At 39.3% G+C, this 27,710-nt stretch overlaps 1 protein-coding gene across 1 annotated transcript in view; it reads right to left on the reverse strand.

Moving 5' to 3' along the window:
* Window positions 1-15,345: 15,345 nt before the first annotated feature.
* Window positions 15,346-27,710, reverse strand: part of GTF2B (general transcription factor IIB) — a 32,577-nt gene continuing 20,212 nt past the window's right edge. The window contains exons 3-7 of the mRNA XM_045478173.1: window positions 24,504-24,637; window positions 20,485-20,631; window positions 20,223-20,352; window positions 17,704-17,985; window positions 15,346-15,772 (exon numbers count right to left, since the gene is read on the reverse strand). Of these exons, the coding sequence (XP_045334129.1) occupies window positions 15,639-15,772; window positions 17,704-17,985; window positions 20,223-20,352; window positions 20,485-20,631; window positions 24,504-24,637 (827 nt within the window). The 3' untranslated portion in view covers window positions 15,346-15,638. The remainder of the gene's footprint in view (window positions 15,773-17,703; window positions 17,986-20,222; window positions 20,353-20,484; window positions 20,632-24,503; window positions 24,638-27,710) is intronic.

Consider the following 27,710-nt stretch of genomic DNA (forward strand, 5'->3'; position numbering starts at 1 on the left):
ACTAGGTGCAGTATCTGTGTCTTCTCTGCATAACTACTGTACATTCTTCTGGTTTCTAGATGCTCATGTAACCCCCCAGGCTCTGTTCTAAGATCCTCCCCTTTTTTGTTGATACAATCCTCTACCCCAGGATTCGAAGTACAATTCATATGTCACTAACTCTGAAATCATATTTCCAGTCCCAACTCTTCCAGGAAACTTGAGGACATAGCCAATTGCCTGTGTGACCTTTCCACATTTACACATGGATGGCCTAGCGACAGATCAAATTTAAGATGGTTAACACAGTGTTGACTCCCCCTTCCCACCTTTGCTCTATTATCACTCCAGTTCAAGCTGTTACCATCCTGCCCATTGGCTTCTTTTTTTTTTTTTTTTTTTTAATTTTTTTTTTCAACGTTTATTTATTTTTGGGACAGAGAGAGACAGAGCATGAACGGGGGAGGGGCAGAGAGAGAGGGAGACACAGAATCGGAAACAGGCTCCAGGCTCTGAGCCATCAGCCCAGAGCCCGACGCGGGGCTCGAACTCACGGACGGCGAGATCGTGACCTGGCTGAAGTCGGACGCTTAACCGACTGCGCCACCCAGGCGCCCCCCATTGGCTTCTTTTTAACATCTTGTCTCCCAGCTTTCACCTTTGTCTACCTAAAGTCTGTTGCCCCTTATAGCAGACAGAGCTCTCTTTTAAACATGCAAACCCTCCAGATCCTCCAAATTGGTGTCACAATTCTTTCATTATAAAATGTCCACCCTTTACCCTGGCTCACAAGGCACAGTGTGGTCCAAACTAACTCTCAATCTTACCTCATTTAATTTTGGCCATATCACTCCCCTCATGCCAAAACGAATTCCTTTCTAGCCTGTAAACATACTAAGGTCTTTTCTACCTTAAGGCCTTTTCACTAACTGTTCTCTGTTCCTGAAATGCTATTTCCCCCAATTCTTGCATAGCTATATTTTCACATTCAGGCTTCAGCTTAAATGTCACCTCTTCAGATTGATAATCACTCTAATTTATTACTCTGAAAATGCATAAATAAAAGAATCAAGCATCCATTCTGTCTTTTCTATACCATTCTATATTTCAGGGTAAACAAATAGTTGATAGGGGGAGAGTTCTTTTTTTTTTTTGTATAGAAGAGTCACAGCTAATAAATGAAACAAATTTGGAATTAGAATATTGGCTTTTTGCAGCTCCTATTGAAATAATGGATCTTAGCAACAATGTATGAACTTTGATCCTAATTTGGGAAGGAAAATGATAATTTTGAGACCAAATGAGGAGCCATAAGTATGGACTGCATATCATGATAATTGGGTATGATAATTTTGTGGTTATGTATGGGTTTTGGGGTGCATTTGTTTAAGTAAAGTCTACCCCAATGTGGGGCTTGAACTCATGACCCCAAGATCAAGAATTTCATGCTCCACCAACTGAGCCAGCCAGGCACCACAAGGTTATGTGCTTTTCTGAAATTCCTATTAATAGATACTGAACTCTTTATGGATGGAATGATAAGATATCTGTCATTTGCTTTAAAAACACTTTAGCAAAAAAAGAAAAAAAGAGGCAGAGTAGATAAAACAAGCATTGAGTAATGTTACTAATTGGCAAAGCTAGGTAATGGATACATGGGAAGCAGAGAAAGAATTTACAAATTCTGTTTTGAATATGTTTGAAAGTTTTCATAATAAAAGGTTTTTAAAAACATCTCAAAGGGTCCTTTTCCTATCAACTATTTAAAAGTAACTATAGGGGCGCCTGGGTGGCTCAGTCGGTTGAGTGTCCGACTTCGGCTCAGGTCATGATCTCATGGTCTGTGACTTCCAGCCCTGCGTCGGGCTCTGTGCTGATGGCTCAGAGCCTGGAGCCTGTTTCAGATTCTGTGTCTCCCTCTCTCTCTGACCCTCCCCCTTTCATGCTCTGTCTCTCTCTGTCTCAAAAATAAATAAACGCTAAAAAAAAATTTTTTTTAAAGTAACTATATATTCGGTCACTATCATATTTTAGTTCTTTGCTTTGTCCTTAGAGTGATCCAATTTTTTTCTTATTTATTTATGTATTTATGTATGTATGTATGTATGTATGTATGTATTTATTTATTTATTCATTTATTTATTTCTCCAACTAGAATGACAGCACAGGCCTTGCCTTGTTCAACACTATATGCCCAGCATGCAAAATACTTCCAGATACTACTGGTTGGTGTATACTGTTTGTGGAATGAATGAGTTAAATGTGGAACTGAAAAAGGTAATTTTAGATCAACTAAAATAGAATCCTTTTACACAGCATTTAGTTGTCATATACTGCTTACTATTAAATCATGATAATGAAAACAAAATAGGTTTGGGGCACCTGGCCATCAGTTAAGTGTCTGACTTCAGCTCAGGTAATGATCTCATGGGTCTTGGGTTCAAGCCCCGGATCTTGGGTTCGAGCCCTACATCGGGCTCTGTGCTGCAGTTCAGAGCCTGGAGCCTGCTTCAGATTCTGTGTCTCCCTCTCTCTCTGCCCCTCCCCCACTCATGTTCTGTCTCTCTCAAAAATGAATACACATTAAAAAAAATTAAAAAGAAAGGCTGTTGAATATCTGCAATATCATATTACAAAAAGAAAAGAAAAGAAAAAAATAGATTTAAGTCTGACCTGGGAAAAATCCAAGTAAGTTAAAGGGGGGGATTGAGGGATAGTTGTCAAGCATTTCTTAGTTTGGTGAAGGTATTTGAGTTTGGTGCTATCATAAAGTGTGTATTTTGGAATTATTTAATGTTGCTTTGGTTATTTAAGGTGAAAAAATGCTATTATGTTATTATCCCTAAAATAAGAATATTCAATCATAGCCTTTTAAAAGTTGTCATTTGTTGGGGCACCCGGGTGGCTCAGTCAGTTGAGTGTCCAACTCTTGATTTTGGCTCAGGTCATGATCTCATCTTTGTGGGATCGAGCCCTGTATCCAGCTCTGCACTGACACCGCAGAACCGGCTTAAAATTCTCTCCCTCTCCCCCTCTGCCTCTCTTCCACCCCTGCGCTATTTCTTGCTCTCTCTGCTCTCTCAAATAAATAAAAGTTGTCCTCTGAGGATGACACTCCATCTTGAAGACCTTTGAGGTGAGGCCTGTAAAAGAAAGAGCAGTCTGAATCAGAGTGGGCATGACTGTTTTAAACTGGAAACTATGTCTAGTTTAGTTACCTAATAATGCCTCAGATAAAAATAAAACAATTCATATGTATTCTGTAATCAGTTTCATAATGACCTATGCTGAGATGTCCAAGTCCAGAGTACAGAAAGAGAACAGGGTTGGAGATGTGAGGGTCACTGGATGGTAGCTGAAGTCACAGGAGTAGATGGTATCATCCAAGGGTGAGTAGGACAAAAGGCATGAGTAGAATAGGAACACTCCACACAGACTTGAAAGTGGTTAGTTGCCAGAGGTAGGAAGACAATGAAAAGATTAAAGGGCTCTCGTGGAAGCCTAGGGAAGGAGTGTTTGAAAGAGGAGAAAGTGGACAATAATATCAAATATTAATCAGTTAAGGTGAGGTCTAAGATGTTTCCACCTGCTTTAGCAATACAGATATTATTGGGACCATGATGAGAATTGTTCTACTGGTTTGCCCAGCGTTGAAATTAGCTTGCAGTGTTTTACGAGGAGGATGGGAGGGAATCTTTTAAGAAGTTTGACTATAAAGGGCAAGAAATGCCAGGGATTGAGGAGATTAGGACACAGAAGTGATTGGAATGTGTTTACATGTGGCTAGTAAGGAGCCAGTGATGAGGATTGCCAAAATGCTTATAATTCACACAGGATTCGTGCAATTTGGGGCCTCCAGCGTTCATGATGCTCATCTTCTCTCTTAGAGATGGGACTATACCTAATGACCTAAAATGCTAATCATCTTCCAGATTCTACTAAAGGAAAACATTAATCTTTTTCTAATCATCTCCCCCCAAATCGAACTAATCAGATCCTCATTTGTGCCCCCACCATAATCTGCAAAGATTCTTCATACTTTATTGCATTTATTTTGGTATATATCTCTTTTCTTCATATGCAACTTTTATTCAGAGTAGATGCCAAGTGCACAGCACTGTGGCTGACACAGTAGGTGTTCAATAAATACTAATATATCCTTCATTAAGTAATAACCTTCATTTTTATTTTTTTAATAAATTTTTTATTTTTTTTTTAAATTTATATCCAAGTAAGTTAGCATACAGTGCAACAATGATTTCAGGAGTAAATTCCAGTGATTCATCCCCTATGTACAACACTCAGTGCTCATCCCATCAATTGTCTTCCTTAATGCCCCTTACCCATTTAGCCTATCCTCCCACCTACAATGCCCCAGCAACCCTCAGCCTTTTCTCTATATTTTGTAAAATTTTTTTTTTTTCAACGTTTATTTTTATTTTTGGGACAGAGAGAGACAGAGCATGAACGGGGGAGGGGCAGAGAGAGAGGGAGACACAGAATCGGAAACAGGCTCCAGGCTCTGAGCCATCAGCCCAGAGCCTGATGCGGGGCTCGAACTCACGGACCGCGAGATCGTGACCTGGCTGAAGTCGGACGCTCAACCGACTGCGCCACCCAGGCGCCCCCCTTTTCTCTATATTTAAATCTCTTATGTTTTGTCCCCGTCCCTGTTTTTTTTATATTATTTTTGCTTCCCTTCCCTTATGTTCATCTGTTTTGTATCTTAAATTCCTCATATGAGTGAAGTCACATGATATTTGTCTTTCTCTGACTAATTTTGCTTATCATAATACCTTCTAGTTCCATCCACATAGTTGCAAATGGCAAGATTTTGTTCTTTTTGATTGCCAACTAATACTCCACTTTACACACACACACACACACACACACACACACACACACACATACACATACACCACATCTTCTTTATCCATTCAACCATTGATGGACATTTGGGCTCTTTCCATACTTTGGCTATTGTTGATAGCACTGCTATAAACATTGGGGTGCATGTGTCCCTTCATGCAGCACACCTGTATCCCTTGGGTAAATACCTAGTAGTGCAATTGCTGGGTTGTAGGGTAGGTCTATTTTTAATTTTTTGAGGAACCTCCATGCTGTTTTCCAGAGTGGCTACACCAGTTTGCATTCCCACCAGCAGTGCAAAAGAGATCCTCACCAACATCTGTTGTTGCCTGAGTTGTTCATGTTAGCCATTCTGACAGGTGTGAGGTGGTATCTCACTGTGGTTTTAATTTGTATTTCCCTGATGATGAGTGATGTTGAGCATTTTTTTCATGTGTTGGTTGGCCATCTGGATGTCTTCTTTGGAGAAGTGTCTATTCATGCATTTCTTCACTGGATTATGTGTTTTTTGGGTGTTGAGTTTGATAAGTTCTTTATAGATTTTGGATACTAACCCTTTATCTGATATGTCATTTGCAAATTTCTTCTTCCATTCCATCGGTTGCCTTTTAGTTTTGCTGATTGTTTCCTTTGCTCTTCAGGAGCTTTTTATTTTGATGAGGCCCCAATAGTTCATATTTGCTTTTGTTTCCCTTGCCTTCGGAAATGTGCTGAGTAAGAAGTTGCCACAACTGAGGTCAAAGAGGTTTGTTGCCTGCTTTCTCCTTGAGGATTTTGATGGCTTCCTCTCTTACATTTAGGTCTTTCATCCATTTTGAGTTTATTTTTGTGCATGGTGTAAGAAAGTGGTCCAGGTTCAATTTTCTGCATGTTGCTGTCCAGTTTTCCCAGCACCATTAGCTGAAGAGACTTTTTTCCATTGGATATTCTTTCCTGCCTTGTCAAAGATTAGTTGGCCATACGTTTGTGGGTCCATTTCTGGGTTCTCTATTCTGTTCCATTGATTTGAGTGTCTGGTTTTGTGCCAGTACCATACTGTCTTGATGACTGCAGCTTTGCAATACATCTTGAAGTCTGAATAACCTTCATTTTTTTTTTATTTTTTTTAACGTTTATTTATTTTTGAGACAGAGAGAGACAGAGCATGAATGGGGGAGGGTCACAGAGAGAGGGAGACACAGAATCTGAAACAGGCTCCAGGCTCTGAGCTGTCAGCACAGAGCCCGACGCGGGGCTTGAACCCACGGACCGTGAGATCATGACCTGAGCCGAAGTCGGACGCTTAACCGACCGAGCCACCCAGGCGCTCCATAACCTTCATTTTTAAAATGAAGCATCTGTGTGATCATTCTGGATCTTCATAGCAACCCTGTGAAAAAGCACTATCAGTATTCTCATATTTGAAATAAGGAACCAGAGGCTTAAGAGAGTTAAATAACGTGTGCAAAGCACGCAGTAGGTTAGGAAAGCAAGGACTCAGACCTCATCTGCTAGCAAGATTCATGCTCTTATTCCCACCATACTCAATGAGTAAGTGAACAAATGCATGAATGGATGGGGAGAAAGAAATTCAAAAGGAAAAAATTCCCACAAATGAACCTCTACACCCATTGCAAACATAACACATACTTAGAGAAACTGATTGTTCAATAAATACTTTTTGGGGAAAAAAAAAGGGAACGATTATAAAACTGAAAGTAAGCGTAAACTTCCAGTCTGTCAAACACTGGAGCTCACTTATTATCCCTTTGTACAAAACAAAAAGGATTAACATTCATCTTCTCTTTGTTCATCTGTGAACACACTGGTCCAAGAAGTTATTGGTACTTTAAAAAGACCAATTCTTCATGGAAAAAGAAAATGGCTTTTGCTTTAAAATGATTGCCTGCAGTGACCGCACAAACCCATTTGTCCGCTCCTACTCTAGACATAAAGAGACACCGAGAGCCTGCTCTATGTGTTGGGCCTAACTGCCACACAACCTATGAAAAGAAAAGCTTACATCCCCAAGACCACCATATGCTGGTATCACGTTGAAGCCATCTCATGTCTGACATAATCTGAAATTGTTTCTGGGAATGTTAGGACCTCAAATTTCCTCTGGTCATTGATTTATTATTTTATATCACTGTTCAATCCCAAGATCCAGAAAATTTACAGTTAGAACTTTGGATTTGAAATAACTCATTGGAATCATCTAGTTGGGGAACCATATAGAGTAATGAATCACAATGTATGTCCTGGGCAGGTTACTCTCTGTACCTCAGTGTTTCTCATCTGTAAAATGGAATTAGTGATAGTCCCTGTTCAGTAAGCTTCTCTGGAACTTCCATGACCATAACATTCTTGAACAGCCTTGCCCCCACGACTTCTACTACTCACAGAAAACAGAACTCCCTTCCAGAAAGGATTTAGCTCCAGCTATTAAATGGCTAAAAGAATCATTGGGAGGACCAAGGAAGCCAATGCCAGACTGAACTAGGACTAACAGCCACAGCCCCGGTGCAAGGCCAAGAACGAGTTGCTGCTCATGCCACAATCTAGCAGTTGTTGGAGAATCTGGCAGCTGCTTTTGCTACACAATATATACTAACAAAATGGATGCCGCATGTCTTCCCCCACTTGACTCCTTTTGGAATTCAAGTATCATGTGGGTGCATCTGATTGGTCAGAACTTAATTTATATCTAAAATCTTAGCTTCAAATAAATCTGGGATTTGGGGATTTTTTAATTTTTTTACTTCTAGCCTTCCGTTCAAGAAAGCATTCTAGAAGGAGGTTGAATGTTGGACAAGCCCACCAACACTAGTTGCCATAAAGTACTAGTGATTACTACTATCTTGTTCAGCGTCATCTTACAAATGAGAAATTTGGCTCCAAGAGATTTAGTGAGGTTCTTCCCCTGGTTTGATGTCTATTCCTCTAACATGCTGCTTCTCCATTGACCTACAAACCCTTCATCTGGTCTATAAATTTTCATTCTATTTCTCTTCAGGATGTTACCTGAAATATTTTCTCAGTGATTAAATTTACATGTTTTTTTAATGTTTATTTTATTTGTTTTTGAGAGAGAGAAGAAGATAGAATCCTAAGCAGGCTCCACACCGTCAGCACAGAGCCCAACACGGGGCTTGAACCCACAAACCATGAGATCATGACCTCAGCTGAAACCAAGAATCAGACACTCGACCGACTGAGTCAATCAGGTGCCTCTAAATTTATGTATTTTAATAATTATACTATACTCCACAGATTGATTTAGACTTGCTTAAATCATTCTAAAAGTTGCCTTTATTTCCCCCCTGGTCCCCTGCCACAAGTTTTGTTGTTTTGTTTTGTTTTGTTTTGTTTTCAGAATTCTAAACTGTTTCTTCAGTCTTAAGCTAAAGGCAATCAAAAGAAAAGAATCGAATCCACCTTTATTTCAGATCACTCAGACAAAATACAAGGTGGGCTTTTACCAAACCAGCTCATTTTTCCGTCTGAAATATTTTCAGAGCCATATTTACAGTAAGAGTTTGAACTTTCTCTTTTTGTTTGTTTGTTTGTTTATATAATCTCTACACCCAACATGGGGCTCTAACTCACGACACTCAGATCAAGAGTCACACGCTCTTCTGACTGAGTCAGCCAGGCTTCCCTGAAGTTTCTCTTTTTAACTAAAGTCTACTTCCTCTATTCGAGAAACTTACATTGAATGGGAGAAGAAATCTAAACAGTTTGGTGTTTTACCATTTGATCTAAAAATAAATACAATTTTAGTCATAATTTATAATCCCCCCAAAACAAATCAGCTCTTTTTGTTACATTCAGCCAATTTTTTTCTTTTTTTATTGAGGTATAATTGACATATAATATTATATTGGTTTCAGGTGTACAATATAATGATTCAACATTGTATATATTGCAAAATGATTGCCACAGTAAGTCTGATTAACATCTGTCACCATACTTAGTTACAAAAAGTTTTTTTCTTGTGATAAGAACTTTCAAGACATACCTGTCTTAGCAACTTTCAAATATGCAATTCAGGGGGTGCCTGGGTAGCTCAGTTGGTTGAGTGTCCAACTTCAGCTCAGGTCATGATCTCATGGTTCGTGAGTTCAAGCCCCGCATCTCGCTCTGTGCTGACAGCTCAGAGCCTGGAGCCTGCTTAGATTCTTTGTCTCCCTCTCTGTCTGCCCCTCCCCTACTCATGCTGTCTCCCTCTCTCTCAAAAAAAAATGAATAAATATTTTAAAAAATTTAAAAAATATATGCAATTCAGTAGGATTGACTGTAGTCACCATGCTGTACATTATATCCCCATGACTTACTTATTTTATAACTGCAAGTCTGTACCTTTTGACCAGCTTCGCCTATTTCACCCACCCGTCACCCACCCCACTGCAACCCCCAGCTGTCCTATCTATGAGCTTGGTGTTTTGGTTTTTTTCCCCAAATTTCTCATAAAATTGAGATTTGTCTTTCTTTGACTTATTTCACATAGCATAATGCTCTCAAGGTCCATCCATGTTATCACAAATGGCAAGATTTCCTTCTTTTTATGGCTGAATAATATTCCTCTGTGTGTGTGTGTGTGTGTCATTGTATGTATTTTTTTCTTTATCCATTCATCCATCGATGGACACTTCAGTTGTTTCCATAGATTGGCTATCATAAATAGTGCTGAAAGGAACATGGGGTGCAGGTATCTTTTCAAGTTAGTGTTTTTGTTTTCTTTAGATAAATATTCAGAAATGGATTTGCTGGATTATACGGTAGTCCTATTTTTAATTTTTTGAGGAATCCCTGTACTGTTTTCAAGAGTGGCTGCACCAACTCTGCATGAAGGTTCTCTTTTCTCCACATCCTCTCCAATGCTGGTTATTTCTTGTCCTTTTCCACAGTCACCATTCTGACAGGTATGAGGTCGCTCATTGTGGTTTCAATTTGCATTTCCCTGCTGATGAGTGATACTGAGCATCTTTTCATGTGTCTGGTGGCCATCTGTTTATCTTCTTTAGAAAAATGTCTATTCAGTTCCTCTGTCCATTTATTTATTTATGTATTTATCATCTTTTAAAATGTTTTTATTTTTATTTTTGAGAGAGAGACAGCACGAACAGGGGAGGGGCAGAGAGAGAGGGAGACACAGAATCTGAAGCAGGCTCCAGGCTCTGAGCTGTCAGCACAGAGCCTGATGCCGGGCTCGTACCCACAAACCGTGAGATCATGACGTGAGCTGAAGTCGGATGCTTAACCGACTGAGCCACGTAGGCACCCCTGTTCTTCTGTCTTAAGATTGCTTAAGTTATTCAGAGTCTTTTGTGGTTCCATACAAATTTTAGGAGTGTTTGTTCTATTTCCATGAACAGCTGATTTCAAAGGGAGACTTGAGATTCAAAGAACTCTCCTCAAAGTCAAGTTTTATGCTATCAAAAGAATAAAAAAAGTAACTGCTACTTTGTCCAAAGGAACTTGGGCTCCAACATAACACAGGTGTCCCTCTGGCACCCCACAAGCATCATCTCTTCTCTAAGTTTATTCCCTCCTAATCTAGAGAACTTCCACACTCATGCTGTCCTTTGAGACTAAGGAGTATTTTCAAAATCAGCCCATGGTGGAGGCAAGAGGACCGGGACAAGCCATCATTTTGCCGCCTGCTAGTAGTGTGGCCTTGGACATGTTGTTTCACCTCGCTAGTGACATGTGAACATTTCACCCCAGTGTCCTCATGTGTTAAATGGGGGACTTACAGTTATTCATTTGTAACCTTCCATTTCAAACATAGTCTTCAGTGTGACTTTAACACATAAGATGACCAGAGCAGAAGCGGAGTGGGGGCCTAGTTCATGCACAACAGGGGCCTGGACCTTAGCCCAGACACCACAGTTTAGCTGTGACCTTAAGTTTGTCATTACTGTCTTCTATCTGCATATTGGACATGGTGGGTATTCAGTAACTTATTTTATTGTATTTTGTTTTTATTTTTATTATTTAGTAACTTTATTATTTGAGAGAGAGCGAACAGGGGAGGGGCAGAAAGATAGAGAATCTTAAATAGGCTCTGTGCTATCAGTGAAGGGACATCAGACCATGCAGGCCTGGGGCTTCTCTGGAAGACCTCAGAAGCAGCTCCAGGGTGTAAAGATCACCCTCATGTTAACAAATTAGGACAGTGAGAGAAGCTGATGGCATAGCAGGTGAGATTTCTTTGCCACCGCAGTGTGGGAGGGGTTGAAGTTCTGGGCCCATCATTTGGTTTTCTGGTGTCTCATAGCCATAGAGCTAGAAGGAACCAACAGAGGGAGTAAGAACATGCCAGAGAAATCTCTGACAGAGCAACCAGATCTCTGCTTAAAAACCTGCAGTGAAGTATTCAACATGACTGACATGTCTTCATCTGAGAGCTTCAGGTGAGTTCTCCCTCTTAGACCTGCCTTTTGGAACAATGTAGAACAAGCTAGGCTTTCCAATATCTCTAAAGGCACCGAGCCCAGTTCTTTTGTGGTTTCGTCACCTGTGTCAGTTTGAAACAAATTACTTCTTGGCAGAATCTTAAATTCAACAAAATGCCACTTCTCTCTGTTTTCTTCCTCTTAAGTACCTTGCCTTCCAGTCATCTTCCTTCTTTCTCAGATGTCTGAAAACATTGATCATTTCCAATAGTGGCTGTGCCAGCCACAGGCTGTTGCAGATCACAGACAGTGCTTGAGAATTGTTCTGATAATGTGCAGAGGAAAAGAAAAGCTCTGTGGTCACTTTTTTTCCCTCTTCCTCTCTCTCTTTTTAATGTTTATTTATTTTTGAGAGAGAGAAACAGAGCACAAATGGGGGAGGGGCAGAGAGCGAGCAGGACACAGAATCCGAAGCAGGCTCCAGGCTCTGAGCTCTCAGCACCGAGCCCGACCTGGGGCTCGAACCCACAAACTGTGAGATCGTGACCTGAGCCGAAGTCGGATGCTCAACCTACTGAGTCACCCAGGTGAGCCCGCCTCCTTTCCTCTTTCCTTAAGCAAGAGTTGCAGTCTCCCGGGATGGCGGTTAAAAGTCCCCTTGACTAGAGAAATGCCAGTGAAGGTTATGAATGGAGGTTTATGCTTGTGCCAGATGCTGGGCCTCTGTGGCCTAGAGATCAGCTGAATGGTACTTTTGTAGTGACACCTTAAAGTCTTGAGATCCTGATGAAACGAGTGTGTATGTGGAAATATCCAGGAGCGGGAGAGTGAGGGAGGTGTTTAGGGGACTGGGGAATCTGTCAGTAGTTCCACAATTGGCAGATGAGATTAAAACTCCAGCAACAGGAAAAGTCAGGGCCACTGACAATTGGAAATATTGGCATGGGGCATAGAGAGGCCTCCTGGCTGGATTAGGACCAGATGGGTAATAGGCTGACCCCCTCAGCTGTTCATCTTGATAATTAAAGCAAATCTTGCACCTGTGATATTAAATTAGCTCAGAAACCAAAGACAACCATGGGTAAAGTACGTTTGTTGGTTTGAACACAAAGGCTTACTATCAAGAGGCATCTAGTTTAAGAAGCATTTAGTTTGGAGAAAGAGCTAGAGTGATCTCTAGCTATTAACTCCTTGCCACCTGAGCTGATTCAAAAATAATTCAGAAACTCACTCTGAAGAGCTTTCCCCAAAAAGCCAGATACGAGTATTGCATTGAATAATTTTGTTAATTTCATAACTGAACCGAATTGTATTTGAAAGTTACAACTAAAGTCAGTCCTAAGGCATCCTCCTGTGAAATAAAACCCAATAGTATAGTTTAATAGAAACCAGCACCAGACTGAGTGATCAAGGGACCTGAGTCTGTCCCCTTTCCTAATAGTAAACTTGGACATATCTTTTGATTTCTCCAGTCTTCTCTAATCTACAAAATGAGATTGGACCAGAGTGCTCAAACTCAGATCCCATGAAACTTTTTTTAATGTTCATTTGAGAGAGAAAAAGAAAGCATGGGGAGGGGCAGAGAGAGAGAGAGAGAGAGAGAATCCCAAGCAAGGCTCTGCACCGTCAGTGCAGAGCCAGAAACAAGGCCCAATCCCATGAATCATGAAATCATGACCTGAGCCAAAATCAACAGTCTGACGCTTAACTGACTGAGCCACCCAGGCGCCCCAGATTCCATGAAACTTATCAAACCCTCGAACTTGTAGTCATAGTAGAGACTGTCAAAGTGGACTGTAGTGAGTCCTTGTTTTAAATATTGGGAATGGAATGGACCAACTTAACCAAGGTTTCAACTGTTTAAAGATGACAGCATTAACAAGATGGACCCACTTTATCTTCACAGAAATTGCATTGCATGGGGAATATCCGTCACTGGCCAAAATGTAGCCCACATAGAAGCTGGCTTCAACTTCTTGGTGTGATCAGCTCTCAACAAGGTGGGTTTTGTGCTGTGTATGGGGAGTTTTTCACACCTCATGAGGGAAGTCAAAACCATGCACAATCCCTGGTTTAGAATATGGGTCAGACTCCTTTTGCTGGTTACAAAGACCTGGCCATGATTTTTTTGAATTTCTAAGTATTACTAATTTTGCCGTACTAAGCAATCAAGTAGTTACAACTGAACACCCCACATCTTGAGTGGATTTTAAACCTCTATTTATAACAGCCTTGAAGCAGATGGACAAATAAGGAGTAAGTCCCATTGAGCTAGAGAGAACGCTAGAGGGGCCAGAGGCCAAAATGTGGCATTGCTGTGGATTGCCCCCCTTCCCTAAGTGAAAATGTTCTAGTGGTCAGATGAAATGACTCAACAGGGTCATTAACAATGCATCACTTCCAAACACAGCTGTCCCTATCAAGGACACACATGCTCTGAGGCCTGGGGTACAAGGACAGAACAAGTGACCCTGCTACTTTAGCTCTTGATGAGGTACTTCTTTCAGTATCTGCAATTGAGTTAAATTGATCAAACCATCTGGGTGGCCTAGAGAGAGTTTTTTAAAACCAGAATTTTACTTTCAGAGGTTATCTACCAGAATATAAATCACATCCCCCAAATATACCTTCTGCCCCCAGATTAATCTTTAAAATCAGTTCTACTGATCTAAGCTCTTTCAATGTATAGAACACAAAAAATAGACCAAAATGTTGACATGGCGGACTGGTAGGGGCTAGGTTTTTTAATCCCCTTTATGCTTATCTCCATTTTTCTAGTTATCAAATACATTTTTGTAGCCAGTAAAATGAAAATACTAATCATATTAGTATACCTGAACTGCCAACTATGTTTTAAAAATAAAACACAGCACAACAGCAGGAAAGAAAAAAATACCAAAATACCGGTGCTCACTCCTAAGTGGCTTCTGGGTGCTATCGTTACGCATTTTCCAAATGTTCCAACTTATGATAATAGCAAAAATGACTATTTTAAGATCTCGTTAACTGGTTGCAGCTTGCAGTGAAAAGTCTTCAGTGGATGGGAAGTTTTGTGGTCAGTCGCTAGAAACTGGGGAGAACAGAGGGGAGGACCCCTGCTCTCAGTCTGTACTTGGAAAAATGGAGAGGTGCGGTGCTGGGGACCAAAGATGGGGGTGCCGAGGGAGACACTGACTGACCTAAGATTTCTTGTCCTGAGTTTCGTGCTGGGTGGGATGAGTTCTGCCTGGAGTCCTCACGAGCCTTGCGATCCTGTATTTGGTGAGTGTTCCTGCGTTTACTTCTCTGGTGCTCTCCCCCGGCTTTGAGTAGTGCCGTTTGCATGTCACAGATTTTGTGCAAGGGAGAAACAGCATTTGTCTTCCTGGCCCAGCAGTCATCCCCATTCCGTGGCCAACAGAAACGAGAGAAGGTCTGATCCTCTAGAGGTGCAAGCCCCTTTTTGGACTAGAGTCTGAATCCCCCTACTAGGCTGCAACAGGAGACGTACTTCTAACCCAGTGCTAAGCTCGTTACGTGTCAGAACCTTACACCTGCTCTGAGGCAGTGCGGTCTACAGTGGTGTGTGTCTAGCATGGATTCAAGTCCCCTTGTAAACTAGTTGGTAAAAGGGCAACATTTTATTGGTCTTTGCTTACAATGAACACCTTAACATCCCAATCACCTACAGGGGGCGTGCTTATTAGAAAAATTACCAGACATTCCGAGGCCCAATAACCTCCATTTTAAATATTCTTTATATCAGTAAGAATAGTTACAAAATGGTAACATCCAAAAATTGATGTTGGTAGGCCAACAGATTTCATCTTCTCTACTCCATAAGCTCACTGAGGAAAAACACAGGAATGTTTTTATATCTCTCAAGCCAGTGCCTTTCAAGGTCCAGTTCACTTCTTACTGTTCTATATGTACAGTTAATAATTCACACAGGCCCCCCGATGTTCTTGATGTCAAAAGTGGTTCCCTAAACCTCTGACTTTGTTATACAAAAAAACACCTAAATCTATAAATGGAAAAAAACAAAACAAGAACCTCTCTCAGCTTTATTAGCTGAAATGATATGCATTATTTGTAATTATATTATAAATTACATGTAACATGTAATTATAACAAAAACTTTAGTTTTGAAAAACGTTTTATTCAAGAATTACATAATTTCAAATATCTTCCAAAATACAGTTTCCTAGGTTGCTACAAAAGAAAGCAAATTCAATAAGAAATTTAAATCATTAAATATGTTTCACTAGTATATACATACAGAATGCCAAGCAATTAATATTTAGCCCTGGAATGCGTACCATGTCTTTTGTTTTTCCTTATTAAAGAAAGGCTCAATCCAGCACTTGGTATAGGCTATGTACAACAGGCCGAGTTCAGTGTTCACAGGAGTTTGACATCAGCTGCCTCGATTTACAGCTGTGGTAGTTTGTCCACAGGGGTGTCAAATTTGAAGTCTGTAGGAAACAGATCTGGAGCTCGAGGATAGATCAGCCTGTAGGACTGTCTGATTGTAACATCAGCGACACCAGCAATATCTCCAATTTCTAAAAGACGGAAATCAACATATTAAGGATAACTTCCATCTTATCTCCCTTCCACTACCTGCATTCCAGTTTGTGAGATCCGATAATATAAAAGCCACAGTGAGAAAACGAGAAATGTTGATTTTTAAAACCTGACGATGGAAGTCCATACGAAGAGGCAGAATGGAGGGCTACAGTAACAATAATGAGGTAGGAGCCCTTATTACCTCAAAGGGCTGTCATAGTAGTAGGAAAAGATTCACTAGATGTAAAACATTGGAACAATGCCCAGGGCACAGCACCATGAGTGGTAACTATTATACTAGCCATAGGATCTAGTATCTAGAAAGACAGGAAGTCTTTCTGAGGATCCCGGGAGTAACCCATGAATACACTCTTATGAAGAAACTCACTTCATCATTGCTATTTTTAAAAGTTCCTCTTCTAATTAATTTCTAGTTAATTCTGTTAAGAGGTTCTCTGGTTAAAAGGTTCAAGCCAAAAGGGAATTGTACTAGAAATGGTTCCACAACCTCTTCTGTCTACTTCGTACCTCAGATAGTACACAGCTACTTGATACAGCTGTACGTTCTAGCACAATGGGAAGCTTCCACTCTTGCAAACACAGAACACTGAGCACAGGGAGCTCACGGGTATTTCTAGTGTACAGTAGATCCACGTTTACCCTTCAAAGTCATTGTCATCTTTCTTCCTTTTTATTAAAAAGTCCCAGAGGACTGCCACTTGACAAGTATTGGGTTATAAATACTTAAACAAAATGGAGTTTTAAAAGACAGGCTTTGAAACAAACTCATTTTACCGTAACCTTTCCACAGTTCAAATCATAAGGTTTTACGAGTTTTCAGTGTGGATGCCTGCCATCACTGTGCAACGAGCTAATTTTAAGTTTCTTATCCTCTAGACACAGAGACCAGTGAACGCCAACCGGCCACTGGGAAGGGAAGAAAGGGGCCTTAAAAACAAAGAACTTCATGTAAAACACAAGCAGCTTTCTGTGTTGATTAGAACAAACTTTACAAGTAGGAATAAAGGTAAGGACAATCTGCTTCACTTCAACTTCTCAATTTTACCAGAAGACTCAAAATTTCCTTAAAAAATATGACTGGAGGCCAAAGGGAACGGATAACCAATGGTTGGCTTCCTTCTAATCATTCTTCTATGTGATGTATTACTTTTATTAATATAGAAACATACGGCCTAAGCTGAGGCGAAAGGCTGTTCTGCGTAGGGTAGTACAGTCATCGCAGCAAGGAATTTCGCTACCTTTTCAATTTTGAACTGACTGCTCCTTTTTCTTTATGCATCTTTTTGAGGATCAGAGAAGTAATTGATGAATACATGCTTGTAAACAAATTCACTTAGGACTTCTGTTTGAAAGTTCCCCTATGACAGTAAACTCAAAACTGGCTTTAGAAGGCTGAACTACTTCTGTCAGGATCTTCATTAAGAAAGTGAGTAACATATGAAAGGAGAAAGAGAAGAGGCTTCGAGGAATGTTACAGCTGCCGATCAGCACAAATTTCCCATGTGCCAAGCTGTGCGGGCCACGCCGGACAGCAGGAAACAGGCATGGCCCCCACCTCTCAAGATATAAAAAATTTTGGTTAAGTTTTGAGGGGAAAAAAGAACTATTCAAAATAATGTTTAGGTGGGACAAAAACAACTTCTAGAAATGAAAAATGGACAAACTCAATACTTAAAGTGAATGGGAACAAAACATGTCATACACAGAGTATGTATGTGTATCCACAAATATTTTTGTTTATGAGCCACTTAAGAAAATCTAGTATTTTGCTTGTCAGTTTTGACTCTAAGAAACTACCTCTTAAATGTGGGTTTGGGATATTTACCTGCTTTGTACCTAAAATGGAAATACAATGACACACTAAAACTTCAGTTTCATCACTGCCCTTCCTGAGAAAGAATCCTACCTTTTTGGGTCCTCTTCTCAGCGGAGGCCTGTGAGGCCATGTAAATGGCTGCCGCCGCCACAGATATCGGGCTCCTTCCAGGAACCAAGTCCAATTCCACAGCTTTACGGGCTATGTGTGTAGCTGCCATCTGTACTTGTTTAGGAAGACAAAGGTTGGAACAAAACCTGGACATGAAGTCCCCGGTTGTAATCAAATCCACACTGGTTTCTAGAGCTTTCAAAATAAGTTTAAAGCATCGACCGATTTCTTTCTTAGAAATTCGTGACACGGCACATATTTCTGAAAAAAAAAAAAAAAAAAATTTAAATCCACATAAGTCATATGGTTCACTAAAAAATCATTTCTGATTATAAAATATATTCTATTTGCAAAAATGCAATTCTGCTTTAAATGGCCTGATTAAAAAATGGGCAGGGGATCTGAATAGATACTTTTCCAAAGACAACATGCGGATGGCCAACAGGCATGTGAAAAGATGCTCGACATCACTAATCATAGGAAAATGCAAATCAAAACCACAATGAGATATCAGCACTTGCTGGTCAGAATGGCTATTTTCAAAAAGACAAGAAATAGCAAGTCTTAGGGGAGAAGATGTGGGGGAAAGGAAACCCTCATGCACTGCTGGTGGGAATGTAAATTGGTGCCACTATGGAGCCCCTCAAAACCCGAAGAACAGAAAAACCGTATGATCCAGCTATTCCACTTCTGGGTATTCATACAAAGAATACTAAGACACTGATTCAAAAAGATATATGCACCCCTATGTTCAATGCAACATTATTTACAAAAGGCAAGAAATGGAAACTGTCCAAATGTCCATCAGTGGAGAGATGGATGAAGAGGTGCTATATAAACACGATGGATACTACTCAGCCATAAAAATAGAATGAAATCTTGTCATTTGCAACAACATGGATGGATCTAGAGGGTATTATGCTAAGTGAAATGAGCCCGAGAAAGACAAATGATTTCCCTTGTAAGTGGAATCCAAAAAAACCAAAACAAACAGACAAATGAAACAAAAACTCATGGATACAGACAGCACACTGGCGATTACCAGAGGAGAAAGGACTTGGGGAGTAGACAAAACAAGTGAAGAGAGGCAACTGATGATGGATGGTAACTAGACTTTTAGTGATTACTTCATAGTGATTACAGACGTCAAATTACAGCTGACCCCTGAACAACTCAGGTTAGGGGGTGCCAACCCCCAGCACAGTCACAGCTCCAGAGAGAACTCTTTATTCCCCCAAAACTTAACTACCAATAGTGTATTATCGACAGGAAGCCTTATCGATAACAGTCAACATTGATTTTGTGTACGTATTATAGACTGTTTTTATAATAAAGTAAGCTAAAGAAAATATTAAGGATATTATAAGAGCAACTACAGTACTATATAAAAAAAAAAATCAGTGTATAAGTGGATGCACACGTTCAAATTCGTGTTGTTCAAGGGTCAAATGTATAATACTGTCCACCCAGAACTCATATATAGTATAGATGGTGTATATATATATACACATGCATGGTATATAACATACCATTTTTACTTTAGCTGTAAAGAAGTCTTTCAAACAAGTTAAATGTAGGTTCTTAATATCTCAAAATATTAACTTCTCTGAAATTTCAATTCAAACAAGTTTCTTCTACTAATCCAAACTTTGTTGATATTTATGTATTAATCTGTTATAAGAAGTATGTCTATCACGGAAATAAAAAAAAAAAAAAAACCTCAAAGCTAAAGAGTACTTCTCAAGCTACCCAATGTCACATGTACATGCAACCCCTGGGATTATAGGCATAATAACATGAGATCAAATATTCGACCCTGTTATTCTAAATACTAAACTACCAAACACTTTCAGACCAAAAGCCTTCGTTTTAGTTATAATAACAAAAACGACGATGATGATAAAAGCCACTGCCGCATCGTAAAGTACTCACTGATGAATGAAAGGTAATGAAAATCTTAAGCTAAAACGAACTCTGGAGGGCAAGTCAGTGTGAGCGTCACAGCCAACAGGCTGTCATGTATTCGTGACTGCAAACTGGACAAAAATATGAGTTCTCTCAAAGCCTCCAGCTTAAGTGTAAAAGTGCAAATTTTAAAACTCGAGAATGTTTTCTAAGGCCTGATTCCCTCACCTGTAGAGACCTGTGCTAGGAGTGGAAATGGTTTTCCATGCATCAAGGGTACACGCTTGGTAACAAAGGCTTACTCTGACCTACGAAGCCAGGCCTCAAAGCCACAAGATGAAGTCAGTCAGAACATCTCACGAGCAAAGAACACGGAGCTTACGTGGACTAGAATGACTAAAACAGCTGGAAAAGAACATGGCTAAGATCTTCTGTCAAGGAACAAAATAAGGAGGCATCTGGAAATGATACAAAGATGGATTACTGGAGGTAACCAGGAAGACATGACTCAGCTACGTAGTGTCAAAGCTCCTTGACTTCCGTCTGTTACTTTAACATAGAAAACATTTTTATCTCTGCAACTAAAAACTTACCTTTAAATGTCCTAGGAACGCCTTCTTGTCTACAGGCAATATAGAGACAAGCAGAAGCTATGGCATCATTAGCTCTTCCCTTCAGGCTCTTCTGTTCATACACTTGCTTGAATAAATTATTTGTTCGATCCTTTAAAGCAAAGAAACGAAGTTTAATTAACTCTAGGCCATTTAATTAGTTGCAATATCAAAATTTCATATGTTCATTAAATTATGCTAAGTCAATGCCAGAATGGCTTAAAGGAGACAGACAAGAACTTACAACTATATTTCGAGGGAGGTTGATTCTGTCTGCCATAGTAGTGATTTCTTTGAAAGCATTCATCATTGCCCGATCAGAACTACTCATTGTTCTCCGATTTTGGTACTTAGAATTGCCAAATTCATCAAAACTTGCAGCTCCTGTACCCTGTAAAACAAAGTTTTATAACTTTATGCAAAAAAGTTTTCAAAGAATGAACAGACATTTCTAAGAAAACATAACTTACATGATCTGACTCCATATGCCCAAGAAATCTACCCTGTGCCTCCTCCCTATTCCTTAGTAGAACAAATACCAGGTCAAGATGGTTTAAATGAGTATCTGTGAGAGAAGCCAATAACACAAACTGTCACATTAACAGACCTAAGGAGAAAAATTGAAGGATCTTCTCCAAAGGTGCTATAAAGGCAGGCAAACAAAATCCAAAAGCCATTTTTCGAGAAGCACTCGCAAAATACTACAAATGAGTGGGTGGTGCTTATTAGAAAATCACTCCTCCAGGCTTAGGCCAGAACAATGATTAATGGAGAAAAAAGGCATGCTCTGTTTTACTGTGCTTCACTTTACCGCATTTAGCAGATACCGTATTTTGTTGTTGGGGTGGTGGTGGTGGTGGTTGTTAACAAATTGAAGGTTTGTAGCAACCCTACATTGATCAAGTCTCCTGGCACCATTTTTCCAACAGCATTTGCTGATTCCAGATCTCTATGTCACATTCTTGCAATATTTCAAACTTATTCATTATGGTGATCTGTGCAGTGATCTTTGATGTTACTCTCATAATTGTTTTGGGACTCCACAAACTGCACACTTCTAAGACGGGAAACTTAATAAATCTGCATGTTCTCACTGCGCCACTGAGCAGCTGGTCCCCCCACCTTTCTCCCTCTCCTCAGGCCTCCCTATTCCCTGAGACACAATACTGAAATCAGGCTAATTAATAACCCCATAATGGCCTCTCCGTGTTCAAGTCAAAGGAATAGTCCTATGTTTCTCGTTTTAAATCAAAAGCTAGAAATGTTAAGCGTAGTGAGGAAGGCATGTCAAAGCTGAGACAGGCCAAACGACAGGCCTCTTGTGCCAAACAGCCAAGTTGTGAATGCAAAGGGAAGGTTCTTGAAGAAAATTAAAAGTGCTACTCCAGTGAACACACCAATGATAAGAAAACGCAACAGCCGTATTGCTAATGTGGAGAAAGTTTTAGAGGTCTGCACAGAAAGTCAAACCAGCCACAACAATCCCTTAAGCCAAAGCCTAATCCAGAGCAAGGCCCTAACTCTATTCCTTTCTATAAAGGCGGAGAGAGGTAAGGATGCTGCAGGAGAAATTTGGAAGCTAGCAGAGGTTGGTTCGTGAGGTTTAAGGAGAAGAAGCTGTCTATAGTACAGAAAGTGCAAGGTGAAGCAGCAGGTGATGTAGAAGCTGCAGCAAGTTATCCAGAAGATCCAGCTAAGAGAATTCATGAAGACGGCTACACCAAACAGATTTACAGCCTTCTACTGGAAGAAGATGCCATCTAGGACTTCCATAAACTTAGTTGATAAAGCAGCCACAGGGTTTGAGAGGACTGACTCCCAATTTTCAGAGAAGTTCTACTGTGGGTAAAACACTATCAAACAGCATCACAAGCTACAGAGAAACCACTTGTGAAAAGGAATAGTCAATTGACAGAGCAAACGTCATTACTGTCTCATTTTAAGAAATTGCCAGGACATCTGGGTGGCTCCGTTAAATGTCTGACTCTTTTATTTCTGCTCAGGTCATGATCTCACTCACGGTCATGGGATCAAGCCTCACATTGGGTTCTGTACTGACAGCACAGAGCCTACTTGAGATTCTCACTCTCTCCCTCTCTACCCCTCCCCTGCTCACACATGCACATGCGTGTTCTCTCAAAATCAATAAACTTTAAAAAAAAATTTCAGTCACCTACCCTTCAGAAACCATCAACATCGAGGCAAGACCCTGTACCAGCAATAAGGTGGTAACTTGCTGAAAGCTCACATTATGGTTATTAGCAATACAGTATTTTTAAATTAAGGTATATGCATTTTTTTTTTTTACATAATGCTACTGCATACTTAATAGACTACAGTACAGCATAAGTATGACTTTTATATGTACTGGGAAGCTACAAAAAGGCATTTGACTCTCTTTATTGGAATATTTGTGTTACTGTGGTGGTCTGGAACCAAACCCGCAGCATCTCTGAGGTATCCCTGTACTAGGAAAACTAGCCAATATAATGTAATTATAATTACATAATGTAATTAGACAAAAATTATATTAACTATACTGGTGTAATTATTTTAAAATTAGGCAAGAGAAAAATTAGAAGTACTAATTTGAGAAGGAAGTGGTAAACGACTTGCAGATAGTCTTTTTGTATACTTAGAACACTCAAAATCACTGTAAAACTGCTAAAAATAATAGAATTCATTAGAGGCAAGGTTAAAATGAATAGAAATCAATAGCCTTCATATGTATAACCAAACAGAAGACAATGAAAAACAAAAGCGCCAATACAAAACAATAAAAAAGATAAATATCTAGGAATCAACTTAAACATTCAAGACCCTTATGAAGAAAACATCCTCTGAAGGACACACATGACTTAAGGAAGTGGAAAAGCATACTATGTTTCTGGACAGGAAGAAGTCTACTTTCCCTAAGTCAACTTGCAAATAAGTCTAACCAAACCTCACTGAAAATACCAACTTTTTTTTTTTAACAAAGTGATCCTAACCTTTAAATGGAAAAGACTAGTGAAGGAAATGCTAAGAAAGAAGAGCAACGAGGGAAAACTAATAGTACTAGATATTAACAACACAGTGTGGTGTGACATATGACTGACTAGGCCAGGACAGAGAAAAGGACAGAATGTCCAGAAATATTCCCAAATGCATACAGAAATTCAGTATATGACAAATGTAGCATCTTAAGAATTTCTGCAGGGTAGGCATAAACAACGGTCAAAGGATACAGGAGAAAACTAGTGATAGTGGTTATCCTGTTTTTGACAGGGAAAGAGGGTTGTGGTCGGAACTGAGTTTGGGGGTCAAGAGAAAATTTATTGTGTTCTTTTTACATTTGTGTATGAGTCATGTATTTCCTATCAAAAAACAAACACTAAAAGAAGTTACAGTGTCCATTAGTTGCGATCTTAGATTTTAAAATGTCCTCAGTATGCTTTTTACTCAGCCTGTAAGGCTAAAGCAAATGCAGAAATCACCTACTTAAGATACTATCAGCTTTTTTCAAAGCCTACACCACTTTTCAAATTTTATATGTACTTTATAGAGCATGAAAAAATAATTAATAACTTGCCTTTTCAGAACACTTTCTTAAAAATAGACTATGCAGTGGTATAGATGAAGTTCTGAAACAGCATCACTTGGTTAGTTTCCTTGAATATTGCCCCCGCTACTTCCAATTCAGGTAAAAGAGCAAAAAAGAGCCAGGTTGCCAGACAGATTACACTACTGCCTTATCTAATAGCAGCAGCTACCATTTACTGAATACACACTACATGTTGTTATAAACACTTTACAATACGTTCCCACGTAACCCTCAATGTTTCTATGAAGTACTCTTATTCTCACTTCACGGATGAGGAATGTGAAGCTTTATACGTCATTTAGGTAGGTCATAAATTCACCAATATTAGAAAACAGGCTATGCTGACCTACAATTATCTTAGGTAATGTGGGGGGGAAAGAAAAGACATTTATAATATTCAAGGAACATATCAATAAGATCTCATAAAGATCATTCTACACTCAATTTTTGGGCAAAATGTGCTTCATGAAAACAAGGGCCTAAGATATAAAGACTGTAATTTTGATCTGTGTGGAAGATATGTGTAAGGGAATAATCATTCCACAACAGTATGACTGGTAAATCTCATTCTCAGGTCAAGATTCCTCACGGGGCAGTGACTGATACTTTTGCAAAGTTTCCAAACCCCCAGGTCTTTGGTCAGTCCATACTTGCTACTTCTTGTTGAGCGGATTTATTACCTTGCCAATCATGGTTGACAAATCTCCATCACTCAGTAGAGGATTCTGAGAGTCTCCAACTCGAGATGGATCTTTTGTTGCTTTATCATTGCTGAAAGTTCTCCATTCAGACCCCACGTCAATAACTCGGTCACCTAAAAATACAAGCACAAGTCTAAATAGGATCTACTGAACACTCTTTAATGCCCAACTCAGGCGCTTTTATTCCTAGGAAATCTCAACATGGACATCTAGGCTCCAGCGTAAGTATCAGGTCTCAGACATCTGTCCTAAAGCGTTCCTTTAACTATGATGCCAGGCCAATAATAACCCTTTTTAGACATTATGCTTTGATTAGTCATATTCTAACTTTTGGAAGAAAAAAGTATTAGTCAAAATAAACACACACAGCAAAATAAAGCTATTCATATGTGATACAAAGATAAATGTGATTCAAAACCAAAATTTGCAAGGGACATAGAAAAAACCAGAAAGCACTTTTCACAATGGTATTAATGCACACAGTTTCATATAAAAAGTTATTAAGCTTTCATGTTTTGCAAAGAACTAAGCTGAAACTTCTGTTTTAGTAACTACTAGATGAAAAAAATATTTCTGGCCAAATAATTTATACAGAGTAAAATGTTAAGCCGAGAATTAGTGAGAAGAAAGCCAGGTAGGTATTTTCTTTTTAAGCAAAGGGCCAGTGGTAAAATAGGTCACGCTAGGAAACTAAATATGAACAGATTTGGTTGATCACTGCTTTGGGGGGAATGCTCAGTAGCTCGTAACATCTCCACAGCAACAAGAGTTATTACCACTGAACAGCTGCCCACGCTAGTCACTGTGTAAATGTTCTCTTTTAATCCTCCCAGCCTGATAAAGGTAGGTACCACTTTTACTGCCAGTTTAGAAATAAAATTTGTGTAAGATGACACAACTAGAACGGAAATGTGCAACTGATCCCAAAGACTGTTCTATACTGGATTTGTAAAACATGAGCTTTTCCACCAAAGTGTGACAAAACTGAGAGCAGGAACCAGACCATTTTCATTGTTGCCTAAAGAGAAAGGAGAAAGAAATGGCAGAAATTAGTTAACTCAGCAATTAAAAGAGCTTCTGGTGACAGTCAATTAATATAATGGTTACGAGCACGGACTGTACCATTTGCCACTTAGCCTTCGACAAATCATGGCATTTCTCAGCTTTAAATTTCCCTAATAACCTCACAGTCTAAAGATCATAAAGATTAAATAAGCCAAAACAGGTACAGCACATGCATGTAAAGTGATTAAAAAGTTCAAGGTGAGTGCCTGATATTAGCTATCTACTACTAGGAAAATGAAAATAGTTTGACACATCTTCTGACATCTCCCTCCTTTTTGAGACTTCGAAAGTAGCAGAGTGCTCCGCTACAGGTATATGACCAGAAGGACAGCAAAGAGAAAAGAAGGAAGGAACTCAACGTAAACTCTGCTAAATCCTCTGAAATACTGTCTATGTAGTACATTAATTAAAATGCTTATGAACCAAGTATAGTAATCTTAATCTAATCTTACTGCTTTATTTAAGGAAGGAGGTAAATGTGCAACAGAATCATTCCTGATGGTTCTGGAATAATTTCTATTTCTTTGAACACTCAAAACACTTGGGAGTAACCAGATATCACTTGGACTATTTCCTGTTACAAGGGAACTGAGATGAGAGGCAGGGTCCCCATCTGCCCTACCCGTATGTAGTAAGAATGGCCAAGGAAAGCAGAAGCAGGCAGATCAGTTTATAAGGCAACTTCAAGAGATGAGAGATTGAGCAGGTGGCCCAAAATAAGAGAAAAAGAAGGTTAAATGGATGGGACTGTCATGATGGATTTTTCTGCTTCCCTCCCAAAAAAATAAACATCACTAAACTTGGGAAGCAATTCTAATTATATAAATTAAGATTTTAAAAACTTACCTGAAAGTAACAAAACCTGTAATAATGGACTGAAGTCTCACTGCAATACTAACTAAACAAGGCCTGTATCTCAGAGACCAATTTAAAAAGACTGATTTTTCTTCCTTTTCATAACAGAATTATAATAATGCCTGCTTACAAATGTGTGTGTGTGTGTGTGTGTGTGTGTGTGTATGCAAAAAACTACCTGTATTCTCAACACTAGGGAAAGCCACTGTAAACATTTTGGTATATATACTTTCTGCCTTTTTAATTCATGTGTATGTTTTTTCCTTAAATTAAAATTAGATCATATTGTGCCTGTTCCATGAAAAGCTCTGTTCACCAAATCCACATCATAAACACCAAAACAAGATTTTTTAAACAGGTCAGCCCCTTTAATAGCATCTGACAATTAAAGGGATACTATGATGTCTCCACACACTATGTTTTCAAGAAAAAAAAGTGTATCTAACTTTCCTAGTCAAAAAACAAAAATACACAAACATGCACATAACAAAAAACTATGACCTTCATATCTGGAGTTACTTGCAAAAATCTAAGTTCAAATAAAAACTCAAATGTCATCATTAATTTGTTTAATGAATGAATTAAGAGAACATGGTATATGAAAAGGCAGGTAGGTATGCTCACATCTTTTTAAGTCTCTCTAGAAATCTAAAGATGAAACATCTTGGCTAATACTTTATTTCATACCATTTTCCTTTTGGCCCCCCAAAAACCTACCAAGAGTCTCTTTTATTGGTTGCTTTGCACTGCCTTTAGAAAGACAAGATGGATTAGGGAAAAAAGGGGGGTGGCGGGAGTTGGCCTAGGACATTATAAATAGAAAAGCCAGAACCAGGTAGTGATGTAATTTTTCCACATACGTGGGAACAATCTACATGACTCATTCAACAATCTGTGATTTGTGCTAAGAGACATTCCCTCTTTTTATATTTTACTGCTCAAAACATAGCACTTATAAGAAATAAAATTTCCAAAATAACTCAAATAGCACATCATGAAACTATAACTAGAGCACCAGATTAAGTGCACGAGTAACAAAATAGGGCAGACCATTCAGAAAAATCAGAGTGCATAAAGGATTTTCATCTGAAGAAACCTAAATGAGGCAGCATTTTAAAAGATGCTCTGGAAGGAAACTGCAATACAGTCTTTTCAAGGGTAAGTGTATAATCAACCTTCAGCAAAGAAGCCTGCCAATACACACACACACACACACCCTCCCATATCCTTTAATGTTCCACAAACAGGAAAAACATAGAAATTTTT

The sequence above is a fragment of the Leopardus geoffroyi genome, chromosome C1 (genome assembly GCF_018350155.1).
Source record: "Leopardus geoffroyi isolate Oge1 chromosome C1, O.geoffroyi_Oge1_pat1.0, whole genome shotgun sequence".
Lineage (NCBI taxonomy): Eukaryota > Metazoa > Chordata > Mammalia > Carnivora > Felidae > Leopardus > Leopardus geoffroyi.